At 33.6% G+C, this 13185-nt stretch overlaps 1 protein-coding gene across 1 annotated transcript in view; it reads left to right on the top strand.

The window, feature by feature from the left end:
- The window catches only part of LOC110443577 (probable palmitoyltransferase ZDHHC21), a 44050-nt gene extending 31719 nt beyond the window's left edge, over nt 1-12331 (top strand). The window contains exon 8 of the mRNA XM_021487868.1: nt 10399-12331. Within this exon, the coding sequence (XP_021343543.1) occupies nt 10399-10522 (124 nt within the window). The 3' untranslated portion in view covers nt 10523-12331. The remainder of the gene's footprint in view (nt 1-10398) is intronic.
- Nucleotides 12332-13185: the final 854 nt, after the last annotated feature.

Here is a 13185-nt window from a genome sequence, read left to right as displayed (position 1 = left end):
TACAGGTAAACTCCTGTCTGCTTTGTTTAACATTCCTACATACAGGTATTTGCTCAACATTCCTACATACAGGTATACTCCTGTCTGCTTTGTTTAACATTCCTACATACAGGTATACTCCTGTCTGTTTTGTTTAACATTCCTACATACAGGTATATACCCCTGTCTGCTTTGTTTAACATTCCTACATACAGATATACCCTTGACTGCTTTGTTTAACATTTCTACATAAAGGTATTTGCTCAACATTCCTACATTCAGGTATACTCATGTCTGCTTTGTTTAACATTCCTACATACAGGTATTTGCTCAGCATTCCTACATACAGGTATACTCCTGTCTGTTTTGTTTAACATTTCTACATACAGGTTTACTTCTGTCTGCTTTGTTTAACATTCCTACATACAGGTATATACCCCTGTCTGCTTTGTTTAACATTCCTACATACAGGTATTTGCTCAACATTCCTACATACAGGTATACTCCTGTCTGTTTTGTTTAACATTTCTACATACAGGTATACCACTGTCTGCTTTATTTAACATTCCTACATACAGGTATACTCCTGTCTGCTTTGTTTAACATTCCTACATACATGTATACCCCTGACTGCCTTGTTTAACATTCCTACATACTTGTATACCTCTGTCTGCTTTGTTTAACATTCCTACATACATGTATACTTCTGTCTGCTTTGTTTAACATTCCTACATACAGGTATACTCCTGTCTGCTTTGTTTAACATTCCTACATACAGGTATACCCCTGTCTGCTTTGTTTAACATTTCTACATACAGGTATTTGCTCAACATTCCTTCATACAGGTATACCCCTGTCTGTTTTGTTTAACATTTCTACATACAGGTATACTCCTGTCTGTTTTGTTTAACATTTCTACATACAGATATACTTCTGTCATATTTGTTTAACATTCCTACATACAGGGATACCCCTGTCTGCTTTGTTCAACATTTCTACATACAGGTATACTGTTGTTGGTTTTGTTTAACATTCCTTCATACAGGTATGCCTCTTTCTGCTTTGTGAGCATTCTTTCCAACAACTATTGAAACCATGTGGCCATGCACAGCAAGCCATTGCAGTTATTACCTGGAGGCGTGCTCCAAAAAAATAAAAACATCTGGAGATATTGTACAGCATTTCAGTAATAAGGTGTAACAAAGTTCTGGAAAGGAAAATCGTGTTCCTGGTATCAGGAATGGTGTAGTGATACGAGTGACCTTTTGACATTGCAGGGTTCATATTTAGGTAGGGTTTAAGTTTAAGAGGATGAGCTGGTTAATTAGGGGTGAAAGTGGGCTACAGAGGTATACAGCATTTGTATAAAATGAATTATCATTATAATTAGAAATGTCTTGAGATAGATACAAATGTCCTACAAAAAGCACTATGTGTATTTCCTTCGACTAGCTCAATCTCAAAAAACACATTTTGTGTATCAGAAATGGATAATTGCTGAATTGGTGTATTTAAGGAAAGAAAGAAAACTCTGATTAAAGGTAGTTCATTTGATGTTTTGTGGCGAGATAGATGTATAGTTCTGACCGCTCCTGGTTAGTATTATAAGTAAGGAATACAATGTCGAACCATAAATCAAGAATCCCAGATCTGGACCTGATGTGAGCCACGAAGTCAATTTGGGCATTATTATGGTAAAGTGGATGGTACTTCAAAGATGTGAGGGATCACTCTAAATTAATTGGTGACATCCAGCAGAAATGATGTGTATGTGGCTATCCCAGCATTCCCTACCTGGCAGAGCGGTCAGTGCCCTCCACCGAATGTCTGAAGTGGCTCAAGGGTCTGGATCATCCCTCTCACGATTTTAGGTATAAACATAGAATCAGCTTATTTGATATACAGATGTATTTTGAAATCAAAATATAGGGCAGTGATCATAATCCTTAATAACTTTTAAAAAAACACTAAAAAAACCCAACACCAGGCCAGTTTGATTTCGAGGGATTTGGCGGGTGGGGCATTCAATGAACAGAATGAGGGTCTGTTATCCTAGACACATACAATCTTATCATTAGGGTTCTCTGAGGTTGAGGTTTCTCTGAGGTTGAGGTTTCTCTGAGGTTGAGGTTTCTCCATGATTATCTTTCTACACTATCGATTATCAGCAAATTCTTTAAATGTTGAAAACTTGTGATGTAACACCGTACGTAGCTGTGCTGTGGTACATTGGCTTCATCCACTGACAGGTACAGGTAGTCATGTTTCCGTGGGCAAAACAGCTGGGTGAAATAAAGGAGCTCTAAAAAGTAATTTAACAAAGAAAATTCAAATTAAGTTTAACTTAAAGTGAAAATCCAGATTTGAGAATAATTCATTAAGATAGCTTATCTTCTGAAAGAAAGATTTTCAGCACTAATTTGTTTCCCATGGTAGTTATTATAATAAGATAACAGAAAAAATACATTGTAGTATATTGTATACATAAGTAAATAATTTAATTTATTAACTAATTCAATACAAATTTAATCCAATTATTCCTCAGTCAAAACAATTATTCTTCAATAATCAATTATAACACCAGATTGTATCTATTAAAACTGTCATAAGACAACAAATACTGAAACAAACATAATTAGACATATAATTAAACTAATATGTTAGTGTTGATCATTTGTACTGATTAATTATAAATAAATTTCAATTTGTTAATTTTCAAAATATGCATTACATGTGTTAAAACAAACAAAACAAGAGTGAAAGTAACAGGAATAAAAATAAAATGTTGTATGGTATTAATAGAATTAGGATTGTTTTTTTGTTAAAACCCCCAATACCTTGTTTTGTTTTGAATTCAATTTTTTACTACAAAATTTCATGTCTTGTGAAGCTTATTATGTAGTGCTAAATCAAAATGAGGAGACAGGCCAACATTAAATATTTGTTTATCTTGGTCAAAATGTAAATACTTTTGTAAAAATCTAAAATTTTAAAGCAATTTTGCCACTAATTAAACCTATATCAGCCTCATAAATTTGATAAAATGCCTGAATTGTATTTCTGACATTATTTTAACAGCTATTTCATGTTGATCAATAAAGCTTACCGTAGAACTATACACCAGCGCTCAAGGTTATTAGACATTATAACCTACAGATATAAGACAATTATATTTAGTGTTTGTCATCTTTATAAGTTCCCTGGTTACGACCAGCGGCAGGTGCTTGCTGCAGAGTTGGCAGTATCAGTAGTACGAGTTAGAATGTTCCGATTTTATTGGTAAGTTAATGGTTTCCAAGGCCAAGTGAGGAATAAGTCAGTCTCATTTAGATTTCTATGTGAAATTAATTCCATCAGATTTTCATGCTCTGAAAACATTTATAGAAAAAACGTAAGGTTCAGAGGATCAAAACTATTTGGCGGTTTATTAAGAAACTGAAAGGCTGAGTTACAGACTTTTGTATAGTCTTTGGCAGTTTGCAATGGATTCACACTCCAAACAAGAGTCATAAACTGATGTAAACGGCCTTAACTACATTGTGTATTCAAACCACTGGTCACAGATGGGTGATTGGCCGTTAAATGTGTTGGTGTTCCTGGAATGTTAAGCTCACACTTTGGTGTGGGTTTTTTTAAACGCTTTTCAAGTGAGTTATTTGGATTCTTTTGTTACTAAATATTTTATTTTTTTAAATCTCACGGGTTATGAAATTTGTAAGTAATTTTAATAAATAAAAACAAACTTGTTTTAGTTTTAAATTGAAAAGGGGTTTTATTCACAAATTCAAATGTCAAACAAATATTTATAATGATTAAAGTTACATCATTTGTATGTTACAATGTAGTGATATAATCATGTCCCTACACCTTCTGTAGAAGGTTTATTCAGCATAATTGCAGAATCTATTTCTTCTAGTTTTCGGTACTCATTAAGTCAGTGTTTTATTTATCATTGACATCAAATTGTCATTACCTGTTCAACTTGGTCAATATCACTTTCTCAGGTCCATATAACCACATATTCATATTAACAAAGTCTATAAGTGATAACTATTTTCTTGCTATTCCTTGAAGCTCATATCTTGTAAATCTGATCAGATTTTGTATCACTATAGAATGGATATAAATTGTTATCAGTCGTCGCCATATAAAAATCCTCTCTAAAATGTGATGGCTGGTAATGGGGGAAATTAAAAGCATTCATCATATAAATATATCTAATATACAATGGGTTTAAGATTTATTGACATTAATAAAAATAATGAAGTTGACCACCTATCAACAGCAAAAATATCTGTTGATTAAGTCAGAGCAAAAAAAAAGAGATATTTTGATTAAGGATTCCACATAGGCATTTCCTATGTCAATCCAACACCAAAATTCCTTTGATGTACTTTAAGGAGACCATATATTTAGACGTTGCCCTAGACGTTGCCCATGACACACAGCATATCAAAAATTTTATTTGGACAATGTAATTGCAAAGATATTCAAGAAAAAGTCCAGTAATCAAAACCGAAATAAACAGAAGCTGTGTGTCTAGGATCACGAGTCAGCAGAGCATGTTGCATTTAAAGTCTGCATTTGAACAATCACTCTGGTATGTGTGAAAACCGACTGATTTAGGGCCTAGATCAGACTTCTATTGTCAGGATTGCAGTAGAAATAAGCTTTAATTTGATGGCCGACTCTCATGCCAGCTGAAAAAACTGATGTCAATTTAATTAAGATTTGTGCCCCGTTTTCCGAAGCCTTGGCAAAGATCTAACATTCTGCAATAGAATAACACTCGCTGGTATTTACTTACCTCTATAAAACCCAAACATGATCCATAGAATACGGATTGATTATCCCTTATATAATGCAAAAGACATTTCAAGAAAGCGAAGGATTTTTTTTAAACCTCTCCGTTGGTTACAATGGCGGGGCCTGTACATCAATATGTACGACATTAGTCTGACGGGCATGCCAATACCTCCAGAACTTAGTTCATATTTTACGCAGAAACAATTAATCTTACCCTGACATGAGCGGATCGTGGTTCTTAGTTACGCTACATAAAGCGGAGAATTAGTTATTAGATACCTGTAGGGAACGGTGTCCCTGAAGATTTACCTGGTATAACAATAATGCTTTATTCTTTTTTGCAATCCAGCTTGAAGTTTATTTGTAATTTTGTTATCCTAGGTGTTGATTTCAAAGATTACGCTGAACACTGTTGCACATTGGTCCATTAGATTCAAAGTTGATGTGAATTCCGATGGAATTGTTTTTAAACTTTCGTAATAATCATAACCGTGATCTGGGTTTCAAAGTTGATTTGAATTCTCTTGTTGACTTTGGCCTGTCAGTTAGCTTCCAAGTTATTTGAAATCTTGAGGATTTTCGGCATATATTTTCAAAGCCTTCACAATTTCATGATTTCCGAAGTTGAATTTTCACAGGCTTTTTCATAGTTGTACATGTTCAGTACTAGTATTGGAACCAATCACAAGAACAAGATGGCTGCCAGGTGATTATCTTGAAATTTGACAGAAAATTGTTACAAAATGAAGTGCAAATTTTCTCAGCTTAATATGTAGGTACTCCCTTATTTCTAATTTTTCATGCATTTTGAACTTAAGATTCTAATCAGAAGAAAATTATGGCTGCCAGAAATTGAAAATCTCACTTGTTCTATTCTGAATAAGATGTTTACCCATTCTGCCCATCTTCCTCCTGACTACCTGCAGTAATAGTGCAATTGGGCGAAATGTCTCTATCATTTTTGACAGCTGACTTTATTGATTCAACCCACTGTAGCTTAGCGAGTTGTTTTCAGTGGTTTAGAGTTGAGACACCAGTCTTTTACACTCTTTGTTTGACAAAAGAAAACCAACATTTTCAAAAGCTTGCAAAATAACTTTTCAATTACTGTTTGTTTTCAAAACAAACTTAGCCTTTACTCACTTGCTCTATATTTACATGTTACTATTCTAGTAAATGGGTCAAATGACAATATCACTTGTCAAACACAACTGTATGACTTTTTGAACCAAATTTATCATGAATCCAACAGATACAAAAAAAGTTCAAATTTGCATAAAAGTAACGATTTTATGATGTGGGTGCTCAGACCCATTTGGGATTTCTTGTTTTAATATTTCTACAAGCTTTTGAGATTTTGTCTAAACCTCTCTGTTCTTGATTCTCTACGTTTCCTGCAATACCAATCACACCGGGAAGATGAATCACGTAAGAAGATGTTAAATCCTGTCTGATCGTTACGACCCTGCTGGAGTTACCAAATCCTACGCTAATTCATTACAAACAAAACCATGCATTCCTGATAAAAAACAGATTTTATTGCAGTGACTGCTTTTCGAAATATTCAAAAATTGTGTAATTATCCAGCAAGAATGGGTGGTTAAATTCACAGGTACATTGTGAAGGAAGAAGCTACTGGCCTTGAGCATTTCAAAAAAAACAAGACCACATGTTGAAATTAGGCGATTTTAGTACAATGTGTTTGGTTGATGTTGTTTCTCCATTTCTACTCCAAAGCACCAGATACCAAATAGTTTCACGCTAATGATTCGTCTGTGCATTTGTGTCTATCGGTTGCCCGACCTTGAACTGTTAATTATCGAAGACCAGTCTGTAAGGTCAAGGACAGAGGGTGTGGGTGGGACACATGATTATCCAGAATAGCATTGTATGATTTGAAAGTCTTGAAAAGATTGCTTAATGCTGACCAGATATCAAGGAAAATAGAGTGAAACATTTTGAAGAACTTGAAATGTCACATTGGTCTTTCAACTCATCCACCCCTGAAGACACATTTGAACTCTTCCAATTCAAAGCCTGGAATAGTTCATTATGAAATTTAAGGGTTGAATGAGTTAAAAAAGCAATTACAAAATGTATAGGTTTATAAGTTCAATGAACTTAAACTTCTATATTGTTTGTACATGTATCCTTTTTCTTTTTTTTGGGGGGGGGGGGGGGGGGGGTAAAGCCAAGCCTTAAGTTGAAGTATTTTATGATAAAGACTAACTATAATGATGGTATGATTAGGAATTACTGGTAATGATTTGGTTACAAAAAATGCTTGACTGGCAAACAAAAAGTAAAAGCTGTTTGGCAGTTGTAGTGTGTTCTGTGTTATTGTACTCTAGTTGAAGAGATGGAATTGGAACCACATTTTATTTATGTATTTAAAAAAAATAAAAAAAAATATGGTAAGAATGTTTGACTTTTCCATATGATAATCAAATGACTGGCACTCCTTTGTATCATGATTTCAACTGAATGATATACTCAGACATTTTTGTGAGGGATTATATATGAAATATTGATTGAGTTTAGTCTGTAGGTAAGTATTAGATCCGTCCTTGCTGTTACCATGTGTGATGATATGAGCAATGGCTATCACTTTAAAAGATGACAGTCATAAGCTTATGAATATGATTGCAGACAACTTATTGCCAAGACCCCAGACAGTTAATTAGGAAATTCCGTTGCAAACAGTGCAGTATTTCCACAAATGTCATAGTTACTGTGGGGTCAGGATGTACCAGGTATATGGCCTTTCCTCAGGTGTGGTATTCCAAGGTACCTCGTTACCTACAGGTATGGCTGGCCTCAGGTGTGGCATTGAACAGTCTACATCATTAACTTGAAGTATGACCTTCCTTCAGGTGTGGAATTGTCTGAGAATTTTTATTAGTATTTTATATTTATACTTCCTGCAACGAAGACAATTTGGAGGTGATGGGAAGGGTCTCTTTCACAGGAATGAGTCCGTTCATCACCGTCGACTACATACAAAATGTATAATGTGACTAGTCGGTCATTAGTGAGATCAGTTCTAAACTTTGTTGATTTCAGGATGTAAGCTGTTGCCATCCTTAATTATAATTTAATTATTTAGCAGAAAATATGAAACAGGGTATCATTAAGTGTTTGAGTAAAATATTTTAAATATAGAAAAGATATATATGATTTTTTTGATTTTTTTTTTATATATATAACACATTATTCATGTACATAAAACATATATGCATTTTTTAAGATACAACACATATTTTCATTGAAGAGTGCAAAATGGGTTACATTTACATTAAATAAAACTTATTACAGTACATCTACATGATATAAGATAAAACATAACATGATGTAATATAGAATATCTTACATTTATATAATACATGTACCAGGTAAAATAATATATGATAAAATATTACATTTACATTATAGAAAATAAATATTGTAATAAATTACCTACCGGTATATAAAATCAACTATATTGACATTATGTAAGAAAAAATAATTTTATTTACAATATGTAAGATAAAATCTACTATATTTACATTATTTATAAGATACATTATGCTGGTGTATTTGAGTCATTCTTCAGTAAGACTATATACCGCAGCCTCCTTCTGTAACCTAGACTGTTACTAATCTTAGTGATATTTTATGATTTTACGTAAGTGTGTCAGACATTTCACTTATGATTAATACAGAGGTAGTTGGCATCAGCTGACCTAACAGTGGGACACCTGTACTTTAGAGGCAACAGTAAAGATGTAGATAACATAGCTCTGTCCATCTCTACCCATCAACACAAGCTGCATGAATTATTGGTGGAACAATGCAAGAGTGCAACTCACTCTGCCAACCAAGGACACCCTTGTTGAACATAAGAAGTGCTTAGATCACTCTCAGTATGTCTTTGCCAATCTTGGCTACCTTTGTTTAAAAAAAAACAAGATTTTACTTCATTCTGCCAACCAGGGGCACCCTTGTGCATTAAAGCAAGATTCCATCCCACGTTGTCAACCGAAGACACCCATGTTGAACAATTCAAGAGTTAAGCTTACTCTGCAAACCAAGGACACCACTGTGAAATAAAGCAAGTTTTCAGATAGCTTTGTTAATCAGGGACAACCTTGTTGTTACAACAAGTGTTCAGATCATTTTGCTAAACATAGTTCAATAAAACAAGGCTTCAGATTACTCCTCCAACTTATGACACTCTTTTGGAACAAATCAAGAGAGAAGTTCAATTTGTCAACCAAGGACCACCCTTGCTTTACACAATTCATGAGTTTACATGGCTCTGCCCAAAAAGCACACCTTTGTGAAATTAAGGAAGATTTTGGCTCACTGCCAACCAAGGGCATGGATACTTTATACATAGGACACACCCTAGAATAACATATATTGCATGCTTGTGTATATCTTTAGCAATAAACACACAATTGACATATATGAACCACTAAAACAAGATACCTAACTTCTTTATATAACTGTAGCTTGGTGGAATGAAGGGCTAGCACCTTGTTGAAATTTACCCCGTTGCACTATCTGTGTCATAAAGTTAATTGTGTTAAAATCTTCAAACAACTTCTTTTAATGAACCATAAGGCCTAGAGTAATGACATTTGCTCTGTAAGTTACTGAAATGATGGGCTCTCAGTTTTGTTACAATAAATTACTTTGACCCTCATTTTGCCTACTCCCTTTTCAAGATGTCATATGGGTGGTACAGATCCTATGGGCCTCTTTTATCTTGTGTTTAATTTTTGTTTGTCTGTGATACTGGTTGAATTTTGCATTATCTAGACTAAATACAAAGTAATAAAACCAACAACATTTTAAGTCCAGGTGTGATGGTGTAAACAGAACATCAGACTAGTCATACTAACCTGTGAAGGTTTTATCACCCTGGTTATGTCTAGGTAGAAGCTCTGTTATGTTTTGTACATTTTCTTCACAAGCAAGTTTTGATTGTTATTAGAGCAGGTAGCATCTTATATGAAAGTTTATGAAAACATATAATTGCATCATAAATTCAACAAATTTGATCAGGAATGAGGTCATTAAAAGCCTATATATAAACCTGTGTCAGTCTGTAAAGTATGCAACAATTTCTTCAAAGGGATCCAAGACATTTAGAATTGTTATGTTGTACAGTACATACAGAGCAACAATGGTTAGATTCTCTCGAAGGGTGACAAATGTATGGAGTTGTTTGATAAAGTACATACAATACGGTGAGAGTCGGCTTCAAATGGAAGGGAACATGTATGGAATTGTGTTATACAAGAAGTGTATACAGTGTTGACAGTCAATAGAATACAGCTAGTTTAATGAAATACATATTGTTGTATACAGGGGTTGATGGGATAAAGATCGGGTGATGAAATTCAATTATTTATTTTTTATAAATACAAACATCAATGTGTTAAATGAAGACAACGCAACAAATTGTTGAATATTGTTACATTGATTGGAGGAAAGTTGACAAATACAGTATTTTCTAAACTGATTAAATTGAATATCCAGACTATGAACTTTTCCCAATATCAAAACTGTCTTGTTCCCAGAGTAGTTTTGAAAAGAAGATGTATTATTATATGTTTATTTTCACAGGATTCAGATGCGTCCGGAAATCGTGGCATACAGAGAGGTTTGTGGAAAGGGTTCGTGTGTCAACTGGCTGAATGTGTTCAGGCGCCGCAGGTTGAGGGAGTTCCAGTCCTTTTCTCACGTGTAACACAGTACAAAGGTTATCAGGAGGTGAAAGGTCAAAATCTGTACCAGAAAAACAGTCAATATTTATACAGGGTGAAAGGTCAATATATGTACAATATGAACAGTAGAAATATGTTCAATGTGACTTATAACGATCTGTTCATGATGAGTGGTAAAAATATGTTTGAAATAATTGGACAAGATCTTTTACAGCGTAACAGGGCATGATCTTTACAGGTGAAAGGTAATAATTCATACAAGGTGAAAGGTCAAGACCTGTACAGAAAACTTGATGTACTGTGTACCTTAGTCTTGAGCATTAAACCTCATTAACCCATTCACCACTGCGGACCATAATGGACTCATCCAGATCAGTGCATGGTAGAGTTTACTAAAGTTACATAGGGGTAAAAAGGTTAAGTAGGACTCACAATCGGATCAAAATTCTCCAGACAATTATCCTTCTGTAACAATTTTTTCCTATAACTATAACAATTTTGTCACATGTAGCTGAAATCCTTTTTCATCCTGAAACCAATTGGTCATATTAATGGTGTTCTTTGGTACTCATTCATGATATACACAGTAAAAATTAGCATTAGTATTTATTACATATTTGTAGAACTTGATTTACTAGGAGACAGAAATGTAACAAGAAACATGAACAAAATGCTCACCCCTTTTAAACACAGCATACATTTGTTTAAGGCACAACATTTGATAGTTTATGTTACAGTGAAATGGAATCTAATGTTGTCCATATTTTATTATTTGCCAATCTTTTGAAATTTCTATTGAGGAGATCTTGCATGCTCAAAATTAAAAACATAAATGAAATGTGTTTATATACCCCAAGGAAAAAACACCTTTAAAATTGAGTTGTTCCTTCAAAAAAAATATGATAGGTCAGGTCATAGTTTACAAATTCACTGGTTGAAAATATCAAATTAAAGAGTCCAGAATTGGGAGATTTCTTCCAGAATTTTGCGTATATGGTCTTCACAATAAGTGAACACAGTAAAGACAGTAAAACCTTGTTATACTGCCAAGTTGGCAAATCAAACGATGGTCGTTATTACGTAGTTACCGCATCGGATGGTATTACAATTTAGTATTTCGTAGGAATTGGAGAAAAACATTACAAGTCAAACTTTTGTATTTCTAACCAGCATCGTTTGAAGTCAATTATAGACGTTGCTGCATCATTCACTAACAAAAGTAACAACTGATTAACAATATACATGCACAGGGTGATATTTTGCAATATTTTTCTTATGTAAAGTATATAAAATGCATTCCTTCAAACTTTCTTTCAAAATCTAATGTTGAATCATTTGTTATCGAAACTCGGGTGTAAAAAAATATCTACTGATCATCATTTTTCTCTTATTTCATGCCACATATGGGATAGTGGGGTACATTGTATAACATGATTATTATGTTTCATGGATACACTGTAAAGAGGGGTTTTACACCCCAACTTCATTTTCGTTCTTTTATTAAAAAAAAATAAAAAATCTCTTTGAACAAAATGTTGAGGGTGCATTCAACATGAGGTAAAAATTGTGATATATATAGTTTTGTGGTTTTGAAATACCCGAGGGTGACCACAACAAGGTGTGAATTCATTTTAAAAAAGCCAGAAGACAAAAGATTGGTGGAGCAAGGATGTTATGGCTAACATTAGCTCTCTGTAGGTAAAAGTTTTTCTTCTTCCAATAATCTGCATACCTCCTCTGGTGTAGTGTCTTTTGACACAATTCTGTAAAAATCTTAATATTTTTCCAACCGGTATACTGTAAAATCATAAATTTTCGTGGGAGATTAAATTTCATTTATTTTGTGGATAAAAAAAATCCACAAAATGAAATCCCCACGAAAACATAAATTTGGTTTGATATAGATAGGGGGGAAATAAAAAATCAGGGAAATATAATGTCCTGGAAACAGGCTTGTATATGAAAACCATGAAATTTTAACCCCACGAAAATAAATGATTCTACAGTAGTATATGTAAATGAACAAAGTTAAATTTGTTGATCATGACAAGTTGGAAGTGAATATTCCAAATTCTGGCTGCTACTAGATGGAGCTAACAGTGCAAATTAGTGTGAATAATGTTATTAGTATAGTATAGGAAATAGGCATACCAAGTAGTGTTTCCTTGACTTTTTAGTTATTTATTTATATTTGATGTTAATTAATACTTACATAGGTCAAATAAAGGTTAACCAAAAGAACAAGTTATGATATTTTTTCTGTTCTCCTTCTTTGATGGTTGTTTGATATCTTGGTAATAAGGTATCTCCCCATCTTCTAGTCTTTATCGTACAGGTAACATAAACCTTATGTACAGGTAAATTACAGGTAACATACACTAAAGCAAGACTTTTAAGTGTTGCTGAGGAGGTACTCAATCTTGTATTTTTATTACCTTTATCATCATGATTAAATGGAACCAACATTGTGGTCTTGATACACCTGTTCTGTCATCATCATCAATGGATAACATTTCCGTACACGGATAGGTATCATTTTTACGTTTTATAACTCCTGTTTATGTATAATTTTTACATTTTATAACTCCTGTTTATGTATAATTTTGAATACCAAATATAATTAGAACTAGAGATTTTTAAAAAAAAGGGAAAAAACAATTATAAACATACCATTATCATTTGTGTA

The sequence above is a fragment of the Mizuhopecten yessoensis genome, unplaced genomic scaffold, assembly GCF_002113885.1.
Source record: "Mizuhopecten yessoensis strain PY_sf001 unplaced genomic scaffold, ASM211388v2 scaffold716353, whole genome shotgun sequence".
In the NCBI taxonomy this organism is placed as follows: domain Eukaryota; kingdom Metazoa; phylum Mollusca; class Bivalvia; order Pectinida; family Pectinidae; genus Mizuhopecten; species Mizuhopecten yessoensis.
This window is presented reverse-complemented; position numbering and strand designations above follow the sequence as displayed.